The sequence below is a fragment of the Nipponia nippon genome, unplaced genomic scaffold (assembly GCF_047370975.1).
Source record: "Nipponia nippon isolate SJK-2023a ecotype South Korea unplaced genomic scaffold, ASM4737097v1 scaffold_3, whole genome shotgun sequence".
Classification (NCBI taxonomy): Eukaryota; Metazoa; Chordata; class Aves; order Pelecaniformes; family Threskiornithidae; genus Nipponia; species Nipponia nippon.
In genome coordinates, this window is record NW_028262347.1 from 109,394,647 (window position 1) to 109,421,874 (window position 27,228).

General features: G+C 37.5%; 1 protein-coding gene across 3 annotated transcripts in view; it reads right to left on the reverse strand.

Moving 5' to 3' along the window:
• Nucleotides 1-27,011, reverse strand: part of BLNK (B cell linker) — a 117,430-nt gene extending 90,419 nt beyond the window's left edge. For 2 of the 3 annotated variants that reach the window (XM_087767434.1, XM_087767432.1), the window contains exons 1-3: nucleotides 26,990-27,011; nucleotides 14,458-14,534; nucleotides 9,652-9,714 (exon numbers count right to left, since the gene is read on the reverse strand). In XM_087767434.1, the coding sequence (XP_087623560.1) occupies nucleotides 9,652-9,714; nucleotides 14,458-14,534; nucleotides 26,990-26,996 (147 nt within the window). In that variant the 5' untranslated portion in view covers nucleotides 26,997-27,011. Of the gene's footprint in view, nucleotides 1-9,651; nucleotides 9,715-14,003; nucleotides 14,142-14,457; nucleotides 14,535-26,989 lie in introns of those variants that run through there. The other variant, XM_009465328.2, reaches the window with a different exon arrangement.
• Nucleotides 27,012-27,228: the final 217 nt, after the last annotated feature.

The window sequence follows — 27,228 nt, forward strand, 5'->3', positions numbered from 1 at the left end:
CTTTTGGGAAATTCAAGTTGCTTTAATTAATTTATTTATTAAAAATTATTTCTAGCCATCTTTCATTTCTGCAATCAGCACTCCAATTAATTCTGCTTTGATTCAACAGGGACAGCATCTCAAAATGTAGCTCCTTGGAAATTTTTTATCTCATTTTGGCACTAACATCACCCATTGGCCCAAGTAGCATGTTAATATTTGGGGCCTTTCCAGGTTCCCTCTATTTGGAATAGACACTTATGTTAATAATTAAAGCCAGATATGTTATTTGCTGCAATCCTGTATTTACACAGAAAATCGATGCAGTCTTACCTTCCTGAACCCGGTGGAAATAAACAACTTGCATCTTCAGGCTCTCACTGGTCTGTTCCCAAGGAGCCCTTTCTCCCTGCTATGTCTGGTTCTCACAGGATTTCCTTGTTTTTAGTGGAATTGTGTATATTCACCTTTCCAAACGAACAGAGCCCTAAGAGTTGTCCCTATCTTAGAAAAACTCCTTTACAACACTGACTTTTAACCTTGTTCATGCTTTCTCATGAGAATCCATAATATTCAGCTGGTTTTAGTCTTTGATGCAGAAAGAAGTATTTTCCCAGAAACCTTCAGAAATATCTTCCAGGCTAAGAGCACCATGGTCCCCCTCAACAACAAGACAGTTAAATCAGTGCGAGTGCATTATCCTTGTGAACGCCTGGTTTAATTAGATTGAGATTTCACCTACTTTGACTTTCTTGTCAACTTTTTTTTTTTTCATTTTCATGATGTTAAGGAACGATAGAGTTATGAGTTTAGTCTGATTGGTGAGGTCCATACATGTATAACCTAATGTCCTCACTGCTATTCTTCTGTTACCTGATTACTAGATTTCCAGTATTTATTTTTATTCTTAAAAAAAGGTACTGTCTAGGGAAACTCTACAGCCATTATAAATTGATGTTGTAAGAGTAAATTTTCTTATAAATTAAAATTTCTAATAGTAAAGAAGATTCCTGAGAAAGAAATTGAACCCAAAAATGAAAATAAGATTTTTACTGTTTCCCTCACTGTATTAAAGATGTATGTGAGATGTCATATAGATGTGAGACCAGAAAAATCAAATGGGCTTAGGCTTTCCCTTGTTATGGACACATCTGTTACCTCCTGATTTATTTTCAGCTTTGCTTTCTAGTACCTGCAATTTTTGATGTAACACACCCTTTCACAGAACCAGCATAAGCTCTGTTGTTGATAAAATTGTTTGTACACATAACAACTGCTGTGGATGTACAGTAGGAACAAAAGACTTTTTTTTTTCTTTTTTTAATTCTCTAACCTCTTTCAGTCATTTGGGGTTGACAGGAAACAAAATTTCCAGAAGGAAATGCTACGTGCAAATTAATTAATGTTTCCACCAGTTAGTTCAGGTCTTTCTCTTTTTTTTTTTTTTTTTTTTTTTAAGTCTTTTAACTTTTAAAAGCCAAGTGCTCCTGCAAAACTTGCATTCCTGAGCTTTAATTTCTTCCACTCTGCCAGAAGGGTAGAGTACCCATCTTATACATGTGGCCTTGTCTAAATCTGTACCTCTGGGAAATTCGCACTGATATTGTTCCAGTTTAGTTCTTCGTTAACAGAAAAGCATGAAGTATAATTTCCTCAAATGCTTCTACAAGCCACAGTCAGCTAATGCTTTCCAACTGCTCTCTGTCTTGAGTGACATTCAGATAAACATAGACAAAACTGCCTATAATTGTCTAGTTTGGTAGCTTTGCATTGCTAGAGCTGCAGCTATCAGTATGTAATGACAAATTTGGTCTGCTCATATATGCATAGGTATGTATAAGTGCTTTTAATAAGAAAAGTATGCATTGGGAGAAGAGAAAACCTGCTGTGTTCTCTGCTTGAGATATTTTGCTGACTTCCTGTGGGGCTTGCTCACTGAAACTTATAATTACTTCATTAAATAATCTTTATGTAATTTGCAATACGCCTTTGACTACTGATGTTTTTCTCTGGGTGGTTGTTTTTTGGTTTTTGGTTTTTTTGTTGGTTTTTTGTTTTTTGTTTTTTGTTTTTGTGTAAGATCAGTCTTCTACAGAAGATAAACAATGAAAATATGAACTTGCCATTTTAGTATCATCTTCCCACATTGACCTACCTCTTCAGGCATAAAATAAAGAGTGGAGAATTAGGAATTTCTAGCCCTGTATTGGAAAGAGCTAATATGAAAGCAGAAGGACTAAATTGTGACATTTTAGGGACTCTAGAAGATTTCTGAAATGGTTAGCAGCTGGTATTTAACAATGGGAGAGTGATTATAGTTTCTGGCTAGATTTTTAAAAATGACTAATGATTTTAGGCATTAGTGTTGTGAAGTTCCAACTTGCATGCATTGTAAAAGCTCCCGATTTTCAGGAAGGAAGAGTACAAAAGCACCCAAAATGAAGATTCTTCAAATCACTAATTGTCTCTAAAGACAATTTCCTAAAATGATCTCGGAGGGGGTGCACTTATATAACCAGGATGTTTGAATAAAGCAGAAACAGGAGGAAGTTCAAAACTGGAAAGCTTGAGACTGTGTGGAGTTTTTCTATTTTTCAGCTCAGGGCTTACAACGTCAGTGTTAGAAACTATGACACAATGGCTTAAAAATTTCCACAACTTCTCACATTCTTTTTAAGTTCCTTGAATTTGAAAGGTCCACAAAACTTGAAGGATATTTTTAATAACATTTAAAATTATCAGTAAACTTTAAGAACAAAGAATTCTGCATCAGAAGATATTCCTTTAATCCATATTTAATGTAATTATGAATAATTTGACATTTAGAATTTGATTGGATTGTTGTGTGCCAGAGCTTAAAGACTGGAAAGCAGACAATCACTTCCCATCATTCGCAGCTGCTGCATAAACCGAACAAATTTATGTTCAAATCATTTCTGGCAGCAGCATGTGCAATATGAATAGAAATGTTCTTCTGTCACAGAAAAAATTAAGGGGCCACTCCTGCAGTGAATACTTTTACACTAGCTCAAGATTTCTTACTACTTCTTATGTTGCTAGATCATGGCTTTAGACAGTTTTATTAAATTGCTTTTGAGATATTTGAAAGTACTTAGCAGGAAAATAATTCCAAATGATTGGATACAAATTCAGTTTCTAAGCTAATGTTCAAGGGAATGTGGTGATAATGATGTTTGACTTTGTATCTTAGTCTAATATTTTCTTTTGAGAGTTTACTAATATTAATATATTTTGAAATTAATAAATTGACAGCTAAAATCACTTGTGTTCTTATGTGCCAGATGATGCATAACTTCGCGGTACCCTAGACTTTGGAAATTATATCTACATTAAGTAACCTATCTTCATATTAACCTTTTGTTTTGTTTTTGAAGAATAAGGATAAATATTCAATTTTTGCTTTTACTTTACAGATGCCTTATGCTTTGTTGAAGATGATAGATGAATATGTAATACCCTTGTACCTTACTTCTTAATTGAAGATGATTGATAAGCAGCAGATGCGCTAAGCTGTAAAATATCTCCTTTTTAGCCTTTGTCTCTTTAAGGTCACTCTTTGATTCTAGTTACTTTATATGTTTAACAACATTTGCCTCCTTTCTCTGGTGTGTTCTTATCATTTTCCTCTTTTTGAAATGACTGTAAGTACCTGTGATTCTGCTTTTAGAATCAGTTTCCTATTTGGTTAGAAACAGCAAGAAACAGAACCAAACCCCTCCCTCCTTGACAGCCGATGATGTTCAGGGTGACCCAGGAAGCTGTCAGTAACTGTCCCTTCACTGGCAGCTCCCTGCATTGCTCTGCAGGAACTGCTAAGGGACAAAGATTGTGCTTATCTGCTCTTTGTTACATTTTCTGCCCTCCATTTTAATGCTTTGCATCCATCTCCCTTCAGGAGAAAATTATTTTCAGTTTCCACCTGCCCTGAGAAACTTTAAACAGCTTTATTTTAACAGTGTTTTCAAAGTCTGTAAAGCACTTGCTATAGGGATAGGTGCCAAGATCTCTTGTCTTTGCACAAAAGAGTTCAAGCTCTTAAGGTGCCTGGCTCCTACCACTACCTAGGCTCTTCATTGAGAAGGTGAACCCTGAGCCTGCAGAAATACCTGGAAATGAAGGTGTTTCTGAAAAAATACCTTTCATCTCTGAGGCAGCTCAACTGCCTCTGAGAGGGAACCTCTACAGCTGAGAAGGATGGAAATGAGGAAAGCCCGTAGGACTGCAAGTCAATGAGAAATGTCACCAGCAGAAATTTCCCTTCACAAACAATAGAACCTAATTGAGGAGAGAATGGAAGGAGGAGCCTGGCTAAAAGCCAAGCAGAAGTGAAGCGCTAGGTGCTGGAAGGCACCAAAGGCAAGGATGTGTAGAGCGGGGAAGACAGAGGGACTCAGCTTCTGCAAAGTGTATTGGGGAAAGGAGGTGGGGATGTGTGTGTCAGATGGCAGGTAAAGGTGAATGGGAGAAAGGAATGTCAGAGGAAGAGAAATAGTGCAAAAAGGCAATAAAATTAATGCAGTCACATGGCCTAATCATGTTTTGCAGCTGAAAATATGTATTTTTGTAACATCACTTTTCTGTGGTGAGCAATTGTTGGTTTTTGCCATGGGGACCTTGTGTGCTTGCCAAAGGCAGGACAAACAACGCCTACATCACTTTCACTGACACAAAACACTTGGGTACCCCAAAATGTTACTATTGAGGTTTTGTGTGATTGTAAAAAAGCTTTTTTTTAATGGCTTTCTGAGGTAAGCAATATACTATTAAACCCTGGCTATGGAATTGTGGCATTTAGCTGTCAACAGCCAGCCCAAGAGTGTGACTCAACAGTACCTGCAACTTGCATCGTGTTTCTCTGGACCTCACCCATATGCAGGCTTTCTATGCTTGCTTGATACCTGGGGAAAACACTGCGAGAGTTTTTTGGCCCTTTCCCAGAGGAATTAGGTCATAAAGAAGTACTTAGCAAGCTTCTTATTTCTGTTTTTTATGCAGGACCTAGAAAACATTCCTCCCCCCACCCCGGAAACTCAAGGCATTCATAGTCCAAATTTTATTTGTAAAACTAAGTATATAGGGATGGATGTCAGATCCAATTGAACAGAACCTGATGCTGGTTAGCTCTTTCCTAACATATCCAAGCAGCCAAAATCAATTTTGATCTGTTCTTCCACCTATTCCCTTACCCCATGCTGCTAAAATACCACTTGCGGTATTTGAAAACACTCTCTTAGCTGAAACTAGGGAAGTGATTGAGGTCTTGTGGGACTCTGCAACATTCACATAGCAACAGAAAAGCTCTAGGTGTGGTGTGTTCGGTCGTTATGGTCACTAGAGAAAGCAGATGTGGTTCCTGTCCTTTCCTGTCTGCTGCTTCTGCATTGCAGGGGTGGGAAGGAGCATCCAAGTGAGACGATAGCTGCTTTTTCTCAGTAGCAGTGCTGACATAAATGGATGTCAAAGTACAGCCTGTGGGTTGAACCTGGCAAGCTCTGGCAGTGTTTTGCACTGGCATGGAGGCACGAATCTCCCACAGGAAGACACAGGTTCCATTCTCGAATACTATTCAAAAATCCCCAGTAGCGTATTGGTGAAGAAAATGGGTCTGGTTTTCTCCAAGGCACTCATATTCTAGCCATGCGATTCAAAACACATTTAGAAATAGCAAGAAAGAGGAGAAATACACAAAAGACATTGTTCAGGATCAATGTCTGACCATTTTGCTATGTTTGAGATTTCTTTTAGTAAATTTCTATATACAAATCCAATAAGAAAGTCTACTTTTGTTAGGTTCTGAAGTTCAAGTCAAAATTCACTGTCTTTTATATCTTTTTCAATCTGTCACTGGGAATTCAAAACAAAATTAAAAAAAAAAATCAAACAAGCAACCTACTTTTAGAGGGAACTGAAAAGCAGAGTACAGTGTAGCAAGTTCAGACATTAAAAAGCAAGAGAGAATATAATATACTCTGTGCAACGCAGCTGTGGCTAAATGCTGATTTGCACATTAGGACTAGATTAGCATCATTCAGATGTGACTTGCATATTGAATAACTATCACAAGTATAGTACTATTGATTAAAAAATGAAACTGCACGGTACACTTCAGATCTAATATACCACCCTTTTGCATTTTTAAATTCTACAGATGTGTAAAGGAAGAGCTATTAGTTTTAAGTTTTTATAAAATGCATGTAATTTTGTTTCCTATAAAAGATCAGTTTGATACTCAGTATGTTTATAAAACAGAATATAATATTGCTATAAAAGTGGTTGTATTTTAGCCACTCAAAGACAAGAAATATTCAAAGAAAGGACCATATAAATGTTGATTACTCTATTTCTGGCCTGAAACCAGGCAAAATTGATTTAAGGTGTTGTGGCCAACTTATCACAGATTATGTGGCTACAGTGCCTGCATGACTCAACTTTGAACATTTTAGACTTCAAAAACACCTTAGTATAGATAAATCCATCTGATTCACTTTCAAATGAAATGTAATTTGCATTTCACAAGAGGGATGTGTTGTGCAGGAAGGCCACCTAAGACGTTTTGTTAGTTAAGTGGTGAGTGTATTCAAAACACATTTATTAATATTTTCAGGATAATATTTTCTGCAGCATTTCCCCAACTTTTGACAACATTCTTTCTTTGGAAACATTAAAAAGTTGAGTGTCCTCGCTGAAACCACACAGGAAACAGAGGCACATCTGGTGTGTCGGTGGTTATATCCTGTGATAAACGTGCAGCATGCTGGCTGCATGCGGTGCTTTCCAGGAAACGTACCTGCCAGCGAGGCCTGCCAGCACGCTGCCTGCCCCAGAAGGGCATTGCCTCTCTGAATTTTGGCATATCTCCCTAATATAAAAAGCCTGTGCTGCATATGCTTAAGGTGTCAGTGCCATGGCAGAGGTTTGGGGCATGCTGGAGGAGTTTTATGGCAAGAAGGGGGGCTTGTCTGAGAAACATGAGGGACTGCTGGTAGGCATAGAGTTGGCTCCACTCAGGCTGTCCTCTCAGCCTTCACAGGCACTCTCATGTGCTTTGCGCAGCAACGTCCAGGGACAGAGGACAGTTTTTCAGACCGTGCAAAGGTAAAACAGAAAATTGTACCTCTCTCAATGTGCGGTGGGGGAAAGCTGACTAAATTAACATGGAAGTGATAGGACAAGAGGAAATGGCCTCAAATTGTGCCAGGGGAGGTTTAGATTGGATATTAGGAAAAATTTCTTCACCAAAAGGGTTATTAAGCATTGGAACAGGCTGTCCAGGGAAGTGGTTGAGTCCCCATCCCTGGAGGTATTTAAGAGACGTGTAGATGTGGTGCTTAGGGACACAGTTTAGTGGTGGACTTGGCAGTGTTAGGTTAACGGTTGGACTCAATCTTAAAGGTCCTTTCCAACCTAGATGATTCTATGAAGACACCACAGACAGCTGCCGCCTTCTTTATCTGCCAAACTAGAAGGAATTTTCTGCAAAGTGATCTACCAGATCTCATAACAAAAACAGACCTGCATTTAAATATCCATCTAACATTGGGTAGACACATGGAAACGCTGCATATACATCACAAGAGATCTACACATGTACATAGTGTCTCTATGCAGAGGTGTATTAGTGGTAAACTTGTATTTGCTTTTTATAAATTATTAATACGTGAGGGTAAACCCACCACTCCTGTCAAGTAGATGGCATCAGGCTTGCTCAAGTGTTCTGGTTGATATCTGAATGATAAAGCGAGGTGCAAAATCTAAGGTTCTTGCCAAAGATAAAAAACAGACACAATAAGAGAATCAGGATTTTGGAATTTTGGATTTCCAGATACCTCCATACAAACCAGTAGATCCAGTTAGGGAATCACACTTTAAGTGGTGTACACAGAACCTGGGATTTTCTGAGTGGAAGTGTGTACCTTAGCCATCTTGTTACTGTCATATATTGTTAAGGTGGGTCTGCTAAGGGTGTGCTTTCTAAATCAGACACCCTGTAACAGAGAAGGAACTTTTCATTCCTGGAATAGTATAGACTTCTTGTATACTAGGCAAGGAGCTTGGAATAAAAAAATGGGCTATTGATTTAATTACTTACAAGTTAATATACACAGTAGCTTGTACATAGGAGAACAGCATCTTGTAGTTACTCAAATATTGCTGTTAATGATAGCAAAATATAGGTTCTTGAATTATTATTTTTTTGGTATTGTCATAATTAATTCTGTTTCAAGCATACCTTATTACAGATTTATCATGTTGACAATGTTACTGAACAATTCAATTAAAGAACACATGAAAGATGTAGGAAGGGCACTACTGGTGTGCGAGTCCTGTCTCATTTTCTCTACAACGCTATAAAAAATGGATGTTGCTCACTGTATCACACATATACTGCCATGTTCTCTGCAGTGCAAAACAATCTTTAAAGATGTGTTAAAGAGAATACATAGTTTGGAGAACATACTAGAAAATGCTTTCCTTTTTAATCATGTTGCTTTTTTTAAAATTTTGTGTCGCAGACCATCACCAAAGATCATCCATTGTTCCCCTTGCTTTTTTCACTTGTGTTTTGATTTGGTTACCACTAATGTCTGAAAATATTTCTCATATCTTTTTCCACTGCTGCTGAACAGTTTTACTTGCAACAGGCACAAGAAGCCCATACATTCATCCTTAGTTTTAACTTCACTCCCTCTCATCCAGCAATGGAGATTACAGCACCTTTAGCAATTCATTTATAATGCATGAATGGGACAGGAATCAGTCTGTATTTGACAGCTTTGTTAGCCCTACTATGCCAGCATGAATTGTTAGCAAACCCCAATTTTACTCTGTGGCCATGCAGTTTTAAACAAAGTGAACCTGCATGAACCTGAGTAGCTGTGGTCTAATGAATCACTTTGCAGGACTGGAGCCCTCATTAACAGATGCAGATATAACTCCTGATGCATCCAGGAAACAGCTTTGTTGAGCAATGAATGAAGTGCTAAGCAAACATAATTCCTCTGCAGTGCATAAATACGTTATAACAATACCTTTAAATAGATCTTAAAGGTCTTTTACTTCAATAGCTACACAAATGGAATTAGTGGTAGAGGAATTGCCCCAGTTCAAGGAGTTATTCTATTCCTCTCTTCTAATTAGTTGCAATCAATTAACCACACTTATGCAAAAAATTCTACAGAGGTCAAGAAAGGAATTTATCAGAATTATTCAGAGATTGTTCCTGGTATCTGTAAACTTTTATTGTATAATTCATGTAGAATTCTTTACTACTAAATGTTCTTAATCATGCAAGTTTTATGAAAAAGCTTTTACATACACAATGGCTTTGCAATATATATTTTCTTAAAACAAACCCCAAATCCCTCTTAGTCATATTTCATGAGACATTCCCTGTCATAGTTGTGTGCTAATGGTTGATTCTACATATTTGTGCTTTCTCTGGAGGGGGAGAAGGGCTGGCTGGGATTTATGTTGTGTAGGGGGGTTCCTCAAGTCTGAGATGTAAACCAACCCACTAAAATGGGAAATCAGAGCAATTCATGAAGTGTGTACAAAGAAGGAAAATGTCAGATTATTTCCTGGCGCTGTAAGGAAAACAAAACATATGCTGAAATATGCTTGAATGATACCTCATATGAAATATTTGCTTACCAAGAAATGAGATCCATTCATGTCCAGTTTTTCTACAACCACAGCAGATTCAGGCATTCCAAACTGAGGTGAGAAAAAATAGAATTGTTACAATGGTATGAAACTTGACATTTGTAAACAAACTAACATTTCCATGCTCAAATCCTTGGGGTTGTAGAAATCTTTATACTATTTGGCATAGATAATTAGAAAAAGAATATTGGACAGAATAGCAGTAATGCTCTAGAAATAGGTAGTGACTTCCACATAAGAGGTAAGACACAGTATTACCTCTTGGGAAAAAAGATTACAGGGGATAAGGGCTGATAAAATCATGAATGGAGTAGAAAAGGTGAAATTATGAAGCATGAAATGTACCATAAATGGAACAAAGAGCCCAACAGAAATAAACTGTGGACCTTAAATTGCTATGGGATAAAAGGAGGCCAGCATTAGAAAGAGGTTAAAAGGGCTTATGTCACAAACTACCATCAGTAGTCATGCCAGCACCTCAGAAAATAGTTATATCACTGACTGCTGGAAAATGAAGGCTATGTAAGAGAAAGTTCGGTTTGTTATATGCCTGTTTATCAACTCCCTGTGTGCGCTGGCTGCTGCTTGGGTTCAGCACCAGATGACTGGGCTCAGTGTGCCTTGCAGTTCCCATGATAGATGGGCATTGCTGGAAAGAATTCAGGTTCAGAAACAGGATTTCTTTTCTGTAACATAGTTGTGGTGGTGATGTTTTATAAGAAAGTTGGTGTTGATTATAAATTAAAATGAAACAGGAATGTCCAGAAGTAGTATCTTTTTATGACAGAAACTAAATAGTAATTTGGAAAAAAAAAATGGACAGTTTGTTTGACCTATAAGCCAATATTTCTATGTTTGAGTTTGTAAATTGTTCTTTTATACTATGACTGGGAGAGTGCCGCTTGTTTGCAGTACAGAATAGATCACAACTCAAAGGAGAGAGTTGCTGTAGGTGTTGGACCAGTGGTTGTTTCTGGGATGTGCTAATTTGTCATCAGTTGCACTGATGTTGCTGGAGAGGCAAAGAATCAAGGTAACGCACAGTTTCTGCTCTTGGCTTTCGCCTATCTATTTCTAGTTATTGGCTCTGTCTCCAGTTATTGGCTCTGATGAGCCGCTTTTGTGCTTTGCCTTATGCTATTAATCAAGCATGTAACTTTTGTGTAAGGGAAAATTTGATCTTTTTACATCGTTAGCTTGCCAAACAAGGAGACAACAAACAGATGACTCGCTACTGGTGGTTAGTGATGACCACTGAACCTTTCATTTTCTTACAAATACATTAACTCCATAGCATTAAGATCAGTACTGAGGAGAGGGACTAGGCTACATGGGAAATGGAGGCCAAGTAGATAAACTCTGAATGCACCATGGAATATTTTAGTGTTGTCGCAATTATAGTGTAGATGCAAGATAACAAGGGAGTAAGTACATGTGCATGACTAGCAGGCTTCCATTATTATCTTCACTTATTTATGAGGAAAAAAGGAAAATCAATAGGGTTAATTATTTTTTTAGTAGTGAAGTTATTGATTTCATACAAAATGCCTTTCATGAGGCTGGAAATGCTTTGCAGAATGGTTAGTTAATAACTTCTGTACTTATGACACACAAATCTATTTTGGAAACATCATTAAGTCTGCAAAGTTAAGGAAATGCCAAAATTGTACTGTACATATGTACATACACCTTGTATATAGTATGGCACCAACCTCAGTATAGCTCTTTTAGAAGACCCAGCCTCAGTCACAACACATAAAAGCTGATGTGAATTTCCGGAACTGCTGTTCAATATATCATGTTCTGTTCAGTGCTCGCTGCTTGTCTGCTATCTTGTACACCTGTACTGCACAGTATTCAAACCTTCTCTGAACCCAAAATGATTTTTTTTTTTTTTTTGCTTGGAGCTGTTCTACAACACTCTTTTTATTGTCTGAGTGCTTCAGAAATGTTAATTAACTGCATTTTCTAAGACCACCCTGGGAAATAAAACTCATACAGTATCCAGTGGTTTTGGATGCCCAACTAGAGCTGTTTAGGATCTGTGAGATATACATGTATATTTGCATATTCAATATTTTGGCATTTTTACCTTCTGAGCAGACCTGTTACTGTGGGTACAACTCTCACCTCTCACTTCTGCAAATCAGAGCCTGGAATTTCAAGTCAAGCACTCAGGAAAAGTCACTTTTTTTCTGGGTGACTTACATGGCTTCAGGTAAGAATGCTGAGCTGGGACAGTGACAGAATCTGATATTTCAAAGCAGAATTGAATCAACATTACCATGAATTCATTCTTTCTCTTTCAGCAAGTCCTGGCCTTGTGTACCTTAGAATTTCTGTAACAACCCAGAATAGTGCACAAAGCATATAGGTTACTCAGCACTGAAAGAGTCATTTTTTTATGAATGGAAAAGGTAGCACTTACAGCAATTACAGACTATCATAATGTGTATGTAAAAGGGGGCAAATTCAGGTTACAGAGATAACCCCACTTCTGACCCTTTAAAATTGAGTGTTTGTTTTTGCAACCTTAACATTATTTTAGGCTTCATGTATGTGTGTGCCCAGTTTCTGGTGGGAGGGATTCAGCACAGCCCCCCGGCCCATTGGCTGAGTGTGGAAAGGATGGCAGTACCTGGTGCTCAGGCTCTGCTAGCAGGAGCTGAACAGCTCTGTACATGGTGGCCGCAGGCAAGTGGCTGTTACTCCTGACTGCAGAATGGCCAAGCACTTAATGCTGGTTATACTGTAGTAATTAGATCACTTAGCTGCTTTAATCAGTGATGTGAGTGTAAGCTTAGGCATTAACAGCTTTTTATAAAATTGGAAGAGTCTCTCAACAAGTATGAAGCCAGTAGTTAAGGTGTGCCTGCTGAAATTTCCCTGGAAGCCTCTGAGTTGTTGAACAATTGTTATTAATTTTCTGTCTTGTATTCTGCTGTAGAATTACAGGGTACTTTAAAATCATTATATCTTCTATTAATTAGTCTGATTTCCTTTAAGCTGAAAGGCTTTGAGCTAATTAATCCTCTGAGTAGCTGTTCACATTAATAAGTTTGCAGTTTAGCTGATACATTACCATTATGGTATGAATTAATTCTATGGAACAAGTTAGCTTTCTCAACGTGGGGACAATGGTCTACCTGTGATATATCTGCATTGTAAAACTGTTGTGTTTTGTTTTTTAAATTGTACGTGCGTGAGCGTATGTATTTATGCACAAGGCAAGATGGAAAAATAATAATAAAAAATGGACATTTTAAACTTTGGCCTACTTTTTACATGGCTACAAATGGAACTCTTGTAGAAACACTTCATAACACTGTGTTATTTTCCTTGAAAAAGATTGTATGCTCCTTCAGTTGAAAAAGATGAGAAACCTTAATGACAATAAATTCTCACTGTTGGTGTAAAGCAGGTACTGGAAAAGATTGGTGCTTCTAGAATTAGAAGCTGGATGAACACAAGACAGAAAAATCCTATATATAAAATTATATAGAGAAATGTGCATTAAGAAAAACCAAAAGGAATGTAAAATGAGACTATCTATCAAAATGCAGTGAATGGACTTTATTGTGTAAGTAAGTTACAGGTAGAAGTCTAAAACATGAGTCCTAGTATTCAGTAAGTTACAAGGAAAAATCTGATATCAAAAAGAGGATACATCATGGACAACATATTTTATATATCTCAGAGGAGATTATTCAAGTAGTGAAAGGACAACTGAAGACAAGCTTGGAATATTTTGTGTAATTCAGGTGATTTTACATATACTAGAAAGGACGTTGCAGAACTAGGAAAGGTACAAGCAGACAAAGGAAATATATATATATATAAAAAAAAAAGCTCAAGTACATTAAGCAACATCTAACAACTACTGTGGGCATATATGCGTTGAGAAGAAAAGATGAACAGTAGATTCTTATTGACAAGTAAATTTTAAAGCAATATTCAAATATAAAATCTAGTCCCACTTTCAGTCAAATGGTTATTTCTTCCCAGCAGGAAATAAATTGGGGCATGAAATATCTTTTCTATTATAAGAAATATCCCTGTGAGCAAACATTTTTATATGATTTTCCATGTAGGAGATCTTAGCTAGCAGCTTCTACCAAGAATTAAATTTCTATTAAAAAAAAAGGAGAGCACCAAGAAACTCACGTAATATTAATAAGTTCTTGGGGGTGACAGCTGCTGACTAATCTATTTTCAGTAATCTTGAATATCTGTGCTAGATTTAGGATAAGATATCTCTTTTTCAAAGATAAATCCAGTAAGAGTTTCTGCTAGCTGAATGTAGACTGGACTGTCTAAAGTGTTACATAGACATTCAGTACCTGTCTTAGGAGATCTGCAACTTGAAAAGCTGTCCAGTTCTCAAATTCCTCTTGAGATGGTAGTTTTGTGGCCATGTTGCTATCCAGTGAGAAAGACTTGATCTATATGAGGAACGTGGAACTGTTGCTTCACTGCTTTTTACTGAACTGCTGTAGAAATCCTAGGAGGAAGTCCTTTTTGCAACTTTTTTCCTGTTTGCTCACTTAAAGTGAACGCCTATAAAGGGTGATTTAGGAAGTACCAATGTGCTTCTATGAGTGACTCCAGTATAAGGAAACTGTAAGTCGTTATATCAACATGCAAATATCTGTCATTACTGAAATCAGTTAAACAATTCTGCTGAAAATCAGTGTATAAAATATTTGAGTCATCAGCATCTTAAAAGGTTTAAATATGGAAACTATTTTTCATATCTATTACAAAAACAATTAGTGATAGCTGTCTCTTGCCTACCTTGAACTCCTTGATCCAGCTGCTTGGATCTGCCTTCAGATTGCATTTGACTTGCTTGTGGGTTTTGACACATTGTGCTGTGGTGTTTAGACAGAAAAAATAGAGGTCAGTTGCAGAACTTTTACTTCCATATTGTCACATGGTGTGATCTCATTCCTTATGTCAAGTCTGGGCATCATAATTTTGGGCTTAAACAAATCATGCAATTACTCTAAGCTGATGTATGATCTGAAGTTTTGGAGGTTTTTTGTTGTTTTTTTTTCCCCCTGTCATTATTATTACTGCTAAAGAAAAAATTGTCAATAAATTTATTCCAATGCTACATTATCTTTTCAAAAGGTAGTGCTAACGTAAAATGCTTGTACTGAGTCAGACCATAAACTCATCTAGCCCAGCATCTTCCTTTCTTACTGTGGTCAGAAGTGAGCTACCTAGGAAACTGTATAGAAAAAGGGCAAGGATGTAAGACTTCCATAATATTCTCCCAGTCTCCAACCATTTTGAACTCAGGGACTTACTGGTCTGGATATAGTTTCTACATATGCTGCATGCATATATATCACTTATGTTGCACCAGTGATTCCCAAATTTGGAGCCATGACCGTTGTCCTTTAAGGAGGGAGATGCCCAGTGGACGGGGCAGGCACAGCCAGGAATGGCTCCTGGGCTGCAGGAGGAGGAAGACAGATGTTTTTAGTGGAGGCTGGGGCTCAGATGGCATTGAGAGGGAGCAGAGCCAAGGAGGCTCAGGATGGATGCTTCTGCCCCTTCCCACCCCTGTCCAGCCATCTTCTCTGAGCTGCACCCCTGCCCCACTCACAACCCTTCTCTACCTCTTCATCTCTAACACAGAATACACTTCCAGTTTGAGAGGAGCGGCATATGCAGTTCTTAATTTGAAGGGGGCAGGGTGCATATTCTAAAATGGAGCAAAGGGGAAAAGTTTGAGAGCCATTGCTTTGTAGAATGGGCAATAAAATTGCAAAGATGCAGCTGCAGCTGCTGAAACAAACCCAGATTAATTTGTTCAGCAGTTCTGAGTCACCACTACAGGAGAAATATGAAAGCTTCCATAAAAGGCCGGAGACCAAGGAATGTTATGTTCTGCTTTCCAATTACTCTTCCTGTTTTATTTCCCAGTGCAAAATGGATTTGGGGCACATATTCAAAGATTAAAATGGATTTCGGCTAAGTTGAAATGTCTCATCTGCTATCCTTCTTCAAATTTTCCTGCATGTATTTTTGCTGGTAGAGTGACTGACAGGTCAGTTGTTGCCAGTGAATACTCTTAACTCTTTGCTATCTTGTGACTTTGCAGCACATCGAATCTGGCAAAACTCAACTCCTGGAATTTCAGAAATGCAGAATTGAGGTACAAGCCCTTGCAACTTAAGCTTTGCCTCCTCAGATTAATCTCCAAGTGCCTGGCTGGCACACTGTAAGAAAAAATATGTTGAATTTCATAGTGTTTCATAGTATTTGATGTTTCATAGTGTTGGCTGTGACTTGTTCTGAGGGGGGCAATATCTCCCTGAATGACAGGAGGGAGCGATACTCACTTCCACTGTGTAGAGGACCAGAAGAGAGAGGTGAGTGTATTCCTTAAGAAATTTTGCTTGCCTAGTTTGAGTGCAGGAGTGATTGTGTCACTTGTAGGGTCTTCACATATGGGGGAGGTGGGAAGCAGCTGCGTGGGAGATATGTGAGAGTTACAGGTTTAATGGTTGCTTAGGGGAAACAACAAAATAACAGATGGCATCAGGTGTGAAACATGAATAAAGTGAAGTGCAGCAATGCTGTTATTTCTGCAATACAAGATGAATTTGGTTACTGAGTAGGTGTAAGCAGTTCTAGTTCAGAACATCTCAAAGGCAGATTAAAAATAGTGTTTTAAGGATTTTGCAATTTAGTGCATGCTGCCAGCAGTACCTGCTCCTCTTCCTACGATTGCCCATTGGGCCACTAGCATTTTCAGAAATACTGGCGTGCAAGGAGCTGCTCCTTGCTGCCTACTGCCCTCCACTGTTATGTTCCTACACTGTCTGGTAGTCTGCAGTGTGAGCTGAAGTTCTGCCCTGCCAGCTCATCCACCTTGCTGTGTCCAGGCCTCCCTTTTCTCCCACCTGCCTTCTCTCTGATTGCTCTCTGCCAATACTAACTTCTGGCTAATTCTCCTATCGTTGCCTGTGTTGACATTGCCTTCATTTTTATTCTGGGTTCTCAGGAGAGTACTCTCAAGAGGCCAATGCTTATGCAGTTCACTTCTCTCCACTGAGTGAGACAGAGATCTATTTGGGAAGGACATGTTCATTTTCGTGTTCCAAAAGGGGCTGTAGCAGAGGTGGTTGAACCATGGGGACAGTAGATTGCAAGAAATATTTTGCCATTTGTGTTTTAGTCAGATTAAAAATGATGACAAGAACAAAAAAATTAAAAAAAAACCCCAGAAACGTGGGGAGGCTCATCTGGGATCCTGCAGCTAGTTTCTTGATGCTGATATTGATGTTGGCTTGATCAATGCTGTAGTTTTCTTTCCTCAAGTGTGTGCAACAAAATGGAGAATATTATCCTGCACTTCCACTTGCTTTCCACTGCCCTCAAGGGGGTTATTTCAAGAATTGTTGGCTAGGAGGACCCCAGATTTGGTTACCAATTCTACTTAGTACCCTCGTGCTTCTAGTTACTCCATGCAGTATATCACCTTTCACAGAAATCCAAGTAAATATGTGCACTTGAACACACGTTGGCTGTGTGGGCTGCGGTGGGGGGAGACTTGAGCAGAATATTGAGGCTTCTAGAATCCACCAAATAAAGACAGGACACAGACGCTGTTTCTTTCTAAATGGCCAGGTGCCTACACATAACTTTCAAGCAGATTGTAGGGACTTGAATGAGAGCTAACACTAGCCCTGGGAAGGTCATGCTTACTCACTACCAAATATTCCCTGGAACCTCTTGATCTGGCATGGACACTGGCAAACTTAAAAATGTGTTTGGGTATGTGTGCAGAGTGTAATCTGTTATTTTAAACTTGTATCTAACTGGAGACATTAACACTTTTCATCCGTACTGTTTACAATTTCACTCATCAAAAAAAGACAAATCTGATTCTGTATATTAAGAAATTTCATTTTTCTGGACCCCTTAGCAAAAATGACATCTAGTACTTGATAACTACTAAATTTCAGAGTAATCTTAGTTAATGTGTGTGTTTTATACACAACGTTATTTGACCTCTAAACAGAAAGTCTTTCTCATACATGACTTGTACTTAAAGCAGAGTTAACACAATGTTACAGTATATATTTGAATGAATTTTTTTCCTACAGTCTGGAATGTGCAAGCCACATAAGAAGCATGTTTTTACAGGCTACAGCTCCTTGGAGTTTCATAAAGTAAGTTTGTGATTTCATAGAAATCATTAATAAGCAGTATAAAAACTGATTCCTAGATCATAACACTGGCATTTCTTTATAAATACAACTACATATTTTCATGAACATAAGCACTAAATGTGTTAAATTATTTCTATACTTTCAAAGTCAAGTTCTGCTTTGCAAAAACCCTTAGCAGCTGCATGCAACTTATTTTACGGGATATAACACTGAAATACTGCTCTTGGGGAAAATATACTTGAGCAAAATAGCTCAAGGAAGTATTATGGTATATAAAATATGAGCCATTGTCCCTGATTTCTTTTTTTTTCCCATTTTATACAAAAATAATGAAAGCAACATGACTTACCGTATAGTCATTTTAATTCTCCCAGGCACACATGTTGGAGTTGATTCCAAATAAGTTAAAGGAGCAGTTTCTCATGTCTGTTCTTCCCCCTTAAACTGTCCCATATGTATTTGGTTGTTGTTAGTGTGATTGACAGGCTTGGCATTCGTGGTGGGTGGGAGAAAAACATTCTTAAAGTACAAAGCTGGAATAGTGTCATAGTCTGAATAAGTTCATAGAGAACATTGGAAAATGAAGGCTCACTTACAGCTGTCTGTCTAGAAGTTTGAAAAAATTTTGCTAATTGGTTTTGTCTTTTTTTTTTTTTTATTTTTTTATTTAACAGGAAATAAGAATCACAGAATCAACAGCAGTCATAGGCTCTGGAAGGGACCTCGGGAGATCTAGGCAGGGCTTCAGCGGAGAGGCAGGATCAAATATAACTAGAGCAAAGTGGCTCAGTCTTGGAAATCAGTTTGGTAACCCCTTTTTCTAACTGTGAGTTCTTGGGGTAGCATCAGGTTGACCATGTCCCTGGGTGGCACAGCAGGAGGAAGAACTCTAATAATTCTGTGCTATACTGCTGGAGGGTGCAAGAGAAAGTGCCCATTGGTGAGGTTAATTACTGTCTGAGCACCAGAGGGGCTGAACCTAGACCTCATCTCTTTCCTGAGGAAGCAAACTCAGTTTCCTTAGTATTTCTTCATAAGTAATGATTGTCTTGTTTAGTCTTTTTGTTCTCAGCACTTTCTTCAGTTTAATCTTAATTGAAAAATAGGGTGGCCAAACTGGTCCCAGTGTAGTATTCTTTGTCCTTTGGTAACTGCTTTTGCCTCAGTGATATCCCGTTGTACTTTAGAATTGTGCTTGTTATTCAACATCCATGTTATTAACAGAATACTGAATACAATTAAGGCCAGAACAAACTCCTATGGGACCCTACTTGAAATACCCACTGAGTTTGAAAGTGATTTGCAGATATCTTCTCAATGTGAGTCAGATGAGCACTTACAATATATGGTACTTTTCATCCCATTTCTCTAGTTTGCGTGTGATGATTTTTATATGGGACCACGTCAAAAGCCTTAATGATGATATGCACTTTGGGCCCCTTACCTACTAGGTACCTATCATACTGAGGAAGGAAACGAGACTGAATTGATACAGTTTGTTCCTGACAAGTCAGTTTTTACTGCAGTATTGAAGAAACAATTTATGAGGATATCGAGGCCCAACATTTGCTTTAGTGTATTTGTGAGAACCAAAGTTGAGCTGACTGTTCTGTAGTTCCTTGTCCTCCTTCCCCCCCTCATATTAGAAGATGGATGTTTGTCTTTCTTTAGCTACTGTCATTTTACTGACCTACATTATGTGCTGAATTCATGGCACGCAGAGTTCAAGGATAATGCTTTGGCTAGTTCTTTACATAATCTGTATTGAGAATATCATTATGCCATTCTTATTTAAATTTCTAATCCACCTTAATATCGGTAATAAATATGCTGATCCTGCTGTGGCTGTTATCAAAATTAAGCATCTGGTCACAATCTTTTCTATGAAGACTAATTAAATACTTCGGTTTTCTCTCATATTTGTTTGTTTGTTTGTTTGTTTGTTTCTTTTTTCCCCACTAAGGTGTGGATCTGTAATTCCCTCTGGTTTTCTCTTACTAATATTTCAGGAGCCACAGTGACTTGAATGGACTTTGGATGAACCTGTGAGTGAGGGAAGTATCACAAGTTTTTCCAATAGTGCCACAGGTAAGTACTAAGGGAAGGAGTGTCTTACAAAGTTACTTTCTGCAGAAACATTTTTGTACTTAAGATGGTTTAGCTTAATTGCATTCTGGCATGTGCCTTTATCATTAAATTGCTTTTTGTTTTTCAACATTCGTTTTTTGTAAGTTCCTGTTGAAATTCTAAAAATCATGCAACAAGAAGGTATTCGAAATTGCTGCTTTTTATATAGCAATGCTGTATTGCTTAAAACTGACATCTGTTCTCACAATAATAAAACCATAATGCCAAATTCATAACAACTTTTGTAATGGTGTGACCTATCTCAGAGCTTGATTGTAACTCAGAATGTGGCAGACCCAACAAAATTTTCCTGATTTTGCAGAAGAAGTGGGGTTTAGGAGCTATAACCAATTCCATATGACAACATATACTCCAACAGTGGCAACATGTAGTATTGTTTTTTGATTTGTAATTGCATTTTACATTTTTTTTTACTACTATGCCAGCCAATTATATGAGGCATGGAAAAGGGGTTCAAGAGTCTTGGGTTCCCTTTGTCACTGACGTAGATTATTTTTTATGATAAGTCAAGTAGGGAGTCTTTCAGAGGCCAAAGGGAACTCTGTCTGCCTACATACTTCATGGATCTTTGCAAATCTCCTTATTTTCTGTCCTGGTGTTTTCTTCCATCCTTGTTTCTGTGAGAGGATTTAGTACTATAGCAGGGAGAACCATAGGGAGCCTTAATATATCAATGATTTCCCAAATGTTATGTAAGCTTTCCTGTTATACAATGAGCATGTGGGTTTTGTAGATGTCTGTTCTTCTGTTTTGTTGGTTGGTTTTTTTTTTTTTTCAGTAAATAGTATCTTTTCAGTTTTACTAACTGCATGTTGTATTCATTTTGTGTGCTGTTTTTTAAGTTGTAATACAGAGCAATAATCTGTAGAACTTCTTTGAGCAACTCTCTCACAAGTCAACATAAAATTTATTGGAGGATTCTGGCATCTGGACTATGTTACTGAAAAACAATTAAATGTTCATGGTAAAGAATGAAAAATACCTATTTGCATTACTTACTTGAAGTGTCTATGTATCCCTAAACCATAGCTCCAAAATGCATTTCCTTCTTGTGATCGCAAAAGACCCAGACCCAAAGAAGCCTCAAATGGAAGAGAACAAAAACCACAAAAAACAAACCCCTCACCCCAAAAACCTTGCTAAGAATGATTGGCACCATTGCTATACCAAGCAGACTATGGTTGTACACTGATTCAAAACCTGCTGCTTTTAAATCACTTCCTCTGTATCCAGTTTGCTGCATAAATATGTTCCCTTTCTTTATTTCACTTGTTCTTCAACCCATTCCTGGGGCATGTCATTTCAGCTGAATTTTAATTATTGCCAAATGCTAGGATTTTTTTGTTTGCTTGTTTTGAGTCACAGAGACTGGATACGTGGCATAAAAACCATTGTCTTAAGGACAGTTGCTCTTTGTGTTATCTCTCAGCCTTCTAAAATCTTTTTAGATGGCTTTTGATTGTTAGTTTGACCTTCTCTTTGAATCTAGCAACAGATTCAGCTGTTATTCTAGAGAGATTTTCCTACATCTAACCATACATTAAAAATGTACATATTTTCATATGTATTTGTTTGTAACCTGAATTTTGCACCTAGTTTTCTTTATCTTTTCAAAAATTCATGTTTTTAACTAGTACAATAAAATATAACAGTAATAAAAACCCAACCTGCTACAAAAGTGACATTGTTCATTAGAAAGTCTCTTTGATTTTTTTGAAGTCTGGAATTGATGCCGTAGTGCTTGGTTGTGATATCCTTCGCAAGTGCTCAGTATTCTTTGCAGTTTAACTGAGCCAATTCTTTGATTGTTATTTGTTTGAACACGCTGGCAGAACTTGCTGTCTGTTCCTCTAGATTCATATGCTGGCTTGTATAGTCTGCACTTTCATTTTACATCGTTTCTTTATAGAACCTCTCCTTCTTTGAAATTCATCTGTGTGTTGACTATTCTGATAAAATACAGGAAAATGTATATGAACGGATTTCCATCTGGCAACACTTATACACATTAAAATCTAGAGACTAAATTTCAAAACAGAAAAATAATATTATTTCAGTGTCTTGCCTTATCATTTAAATAACATTCCTAGGCAGGTTAAATTTGAAAAGCTGCAACTGATGCTTATCTTAAAATATTTTATGTTCTTTTGATGGTTTTTGTTAGTATAATGAATTCTTAGTTAAACACTATTGATTTCTTTGAGGCTTGTACATTGATATGTGTAGAAGGTGTTTCACCATGCACATGACTCTTGATATGAGATAAATGGAAAAATGTTAAATTAGTACTTCAACTCCCAGTGGACATACTAATGCATTGTTGCATGGTATTTTACAGTGGAAAATCTCAACAAAAGGCTGACCCCATAGGTGTTGAAGACTGCCATGAAGTTAGTATAAGAACCAGTGGGGGTTTTTTGCTGCATCTACTTCCCAGGTCCAGAGTTCTCTGTCATTGCAATGAACTTGGCCAACTCCAGCTAATTGTAGTTAGAGAAAATACCAAATGATGTTTCTAAGAAATCTGCTTCAGTATGACTTCTGAAAGAGGGCTAAATTTAAATAAAAATACAAAAAGATGTATATTTATTTCAAGTGTTACGGATACCACTAATTTCTTTGAGGTAGAGAGGCACAGAAGTACGTCTCCATTCCTCACTTCCCCACACTTCCACTGTACTCCTTACAGCACTTGCACCCTTTGGAACAGCCTTTGATATTTTAGTACATCCAGCTACCAAGCAGCAGTTATGTTGATTTCCACAGTGAACTAGTATTGCTAGAGTTCACTGAATTGATAGAGGCTTGAACCAGAAAAACTTCAGTCACAACAGACTTTGGAGTTATAACTGAGATCTTTGTTGTTAGGATGCATTGTTAAGAAGAAATGTAAGGTACGTCATGGAAAAGAGTTGCTTCTCTTCTGAAGAGGTATTTCTTCCTGCTTAACATACAGGTTTGGAGAAGAAGGATGGAATTTCTCCCATGCTTTTCCTGAGCTTGGGAACTTAGAAGCATCAAAACAATAGTGAAGCATTAGTGTACCCTTGTTATAATACTGATGATACTATAGTGTATACATAGTATATAGTATATATAGTCCATATATACTATGTGGTGTAGTACTATAGCATAGTATTATAGCACTGTCGTATAGTATGACGATATAGTGTTTCTGTGCTACTGACACGCAGGTTTCACTCAAAAACATGTACCAGGTGAATTCACAAAGCTCATAGCTTTAGTTCTTCTATTAGAATGATTGCAATAAAACTGGACAGGGAGAGTAACTGGATGGGGGAACAGGAGACTGCAAAATCTAGGACCTTTCTGTAGGAGAGCAGAAGGTCTGAGGGTAACTGCGATCAATTGTCATATGAAGGAGGGAAGATCTGGGAATAGAATCTGAGATACAGAGTTGTTTGAACAAGGTGTTTATTGCTTATTGTTATAAAGAGAGCACATGGAGGGAAGGAAGCAAAAAGCGATGGTTTTAGGGAACCCAAAGAGTTCAGGGAAGCATGTTATTCACTTTTATGGACAAGAGGAAGTGGGTGGAGCATATATATCTGGATGCTGGCCAGCTGGCATTGTTTGGACCAAAAATAAGCAGACCTCCTCCCTGCTTTCAGTTAACAGAGCCCTGAAAATGCAGTTTGAAAAAAAAAATTCTGAGCCTGTTAAGTAAAGGCAGAAGAAATTCAAAAGGGGAAGGAGGGCTTAGAAGATGGATAGAGAAATTGGAGAGACTGACAAAGGGAGGGGTTAAAGAAGTGGAAGGGTACAAAAAGTAAAGAAAATGAGAAAGGTGGTGATGGGGGGACAAGCTCTATAAATACAGAACATTTCTCAAGGTTTTTGGACTCATAAATAGAGCTTTTACATGTCTTGTGTCCTTAGCCTGCTGACATAGATAAAATTTTATGACCAGAGTTTATTTGACAGTCAACAGACAGAGAATATGATAAAATCTCAATAAATAAGAAAGACCTTAAGAGCTGAGATATCTATAGGTTTTGTGGTTTTGGTTTTGTTGTTGTTTTTTTTTTTTAACTCTGACTGCAGTATTTGGGGAGATCTCAAAGAGATATTTCAAGAGAGATGTTTATGATAATAAATTTTAAATGAAAGAACTATCAAGAAAAAAATGACAAAAAGTATTTTTTAATTTTTCTTATTTGAACCACAAAACTTAAACTCAATAATTTCATAACCTTTTATTCTAGCTCCTTTTTATTAGTTTGGTTTTGTTTATCATTTAGGTAATGGTAATGTCATAATTTCATAACCTTTTATTTTAACTCATTTTTATTAGTTTGCTTTTATTTACATTTAGGTAATGGTAATGTAATCAAACCTCTCTATCAGCATGGTATTAAGTAAAATTAGATCTAGGTAACTTATTAGATCTAGGTATCTTGTGATAACAAAAAAGGTATGCAAGGAACAAACATTCAGTGACAGATTCTTCCCCACACCAAATCTGGAGAAGTCTTCTATTGTTATATGCGGAATATGGTCAGAATTTAGTATGGTTATGTCCACTCTCTTTCCATTTTTCTTGTGAACCAGCTTTTGCTTTTGCTTTTGTCAGCCTTTCTTCCATAGCTTTAGCATCTCCAGTTCAATTGTCACAGAGATATTCAAGGAAAGCAATGAATATTGTCACAGGTATTTTCTTTGCACAGTGGCAAAGTTGCCTGTTGCAGTATGAATTGATGACAATACAGACCTGTTTCAGTTTATTCTTCTCTCCTCTCTTCCAAAAGCAGAAGCCATGCTAATCATATTAGTTTATTTCCAAGGAAATATGTGTTACATATTGAAAAAATGCTGGTTCTTCTAAATATAATTAGATAGAGGGTGAATAATGACATGGGATGTACCAAAGGGCAGTTTTGTGGCACCAGTTGGAATTAGTGGGAACGAGGGTAGTAGCTGACTGCTCCTTGAGCGTGTCTTGCATGACAAACAGTACCATTAAAGTATATCTCAAGACTTTTGCTGTTTCTAGGGAATATACTAGGGAATGCTGGGCTCAATATCCATGCATATTGCAACTTGATGGAGAAAACTCCAGTAACAGCTGCTCTTGTGTGTTGTAAACATTCCTCTGATAAGCTTTCTAAGGATCTAGATATGAAGTGTTTAGTATGCATCCATCTACTGACAGTGTTATAAATATTGTATTTCTGACCTTCAGATTTTTCCTCTTGATCTCTGGTTAAATGATATATTTGCCAGTTTGGCACAGCTGACATTCTGTCTGCCTGGTCTAACATTGTTATACCATAATTCCTTGTGATCCCATTGTCATGGGAATGATATATCTTAAATGATGAATATACTTTGAAACAACGTGGGAAATAAACACACTGGCTAAACTTCATTTACGACAAGACTTTTTGTTACAAAATGCCCTCTTCAGTGTCCACTATAATTGATTTATGTAATGTTGATGTATTTTAAGAACGCTGCTGTTTTATCAGATAATGTAAAGGAGGATGAGCTTCCTAAATGAGGGGGATACTGAGTAACTCAATTATGGTTTTAGTCAGATTTTCCCTTGCTTTTGAATTCCCAGGCACTGCATTACTGGGCTTTGCAAAACAATAAACTGAACAGTAATGGAAATAGAAGCTTCCTGTTTTCCTTCAGTGGTGAATGCTTCACTTCTCTAGAACTGGTGGAAGTTCACTTCTAGAGAGGTGAACCATAAACCATATGAGGTGAGAAAGAGAAGAAATGAACACATAAAAATTTTGCACTCTGGTATAATTTTTTTTCATATGCTTTTATGTTTTTGAACACACCTCAAAAGCAGCCCTACCTCAGAATTCCATGCCTGTTTTCAAAAGTTGATTGGATGTGAATGAGACCTTGATAATGTTACCTACATTCCTGATAAACTGAAGTCTATTTTGATTCAAGTATTTTATGAAGAGTCAGTGGGAGTTATTTATGCATAACCTTCATGTCATCATTCCTTTGTCATTAAAAAGAAATGAAATGAGAACTTAAACATCAAAAAAAAATTGTCGACAATAAATGTCAGGCTGATAAAAACCTCACCATTGACCTTCAGAACAGTGAGATTTGACTATGATGTGATTATCCTCTGAGGTTAGAAGTTACAAATCAGATGAAGCAGTGATGACTTTAGTCCTCTGCAACCTAAACATTCTGCATAACATCCCATGCCTCATTTGCCACATCTTTTCCACTGTCCAGAGCATGATCTATTATTTCTGTTTGCAATTTTGCATCTCCATTATTGGTGAACTACAGCAGACAATTGAATTCTCTGGCAATTCTCGCCTCTTGGTCAGCTGTGCCCCAGTTCACAACCAAAGGACTTAATGTGCTGTATAAGTTATTGGCACACGTGACTGCAAAAGCTATGGGAGCGTACGCTGGCCCTGATATACCTGTATCAGCAAAATGAAATGGAATGGCCCATAGCTTATAACTGATTACAGATTATTTAATGTTATTGTAAAATTGCTCTTAACAGTAGTTTGTTTCTCCTCTTTCCTGTTGAGTTGGGTGGCTGAGCTTAGTTTAGTTTGATTTACAGGCACAGAAATGATTTTATCATTTAGAGTTAACATTATATCACAGCGTGTGCTGGAGGCATTCTGATCCAGATTCTGATTCTCACATCACTGAGATGATGCCATCATTAGATGTTGCTTACCCTGCCAGCCCAGCTTTTGGATTTCTACTGACATTTTTCAAAGCGCTTACGTCAGTTTCTAGAGTCACTTTTTTGTTTCTGGTTTTAAAGAAAGCTCAATAACATGTAAGGGACAATAAGATTACATCTGGAAAGCCACACAATCACTTACTCATTAAATAGTTTCTTTCCTTACTGGGGATCTTACTCACTTTTCCCCCCTGTAACTTTATCTAGCAAGACTAGATAAATAAATGCAGGTCGAAGTAATGCTTAAATTGAGGTATTGGAAGACGTGAATGCTGAAAATTACCTTGCATAGAGAAGGAGTCAACAGAGGTTCTGCTCTGGATGGACCGAACTCAGGAAGTTCATGACGCTATAAATAAGTTTTTTACATTTTCCTTTTCATTCTAACAATAGACGAATTGCACTCGGCTCTCTTACCTCTAGCCGTCTCTCTCACAGCATGCAAAACCCTGTGAGTCAACACTCTCTGTAAGAGCAGAACAGCAGGAGAGTGAGGCTAGAAAGAATGCAATATTTTTGTGG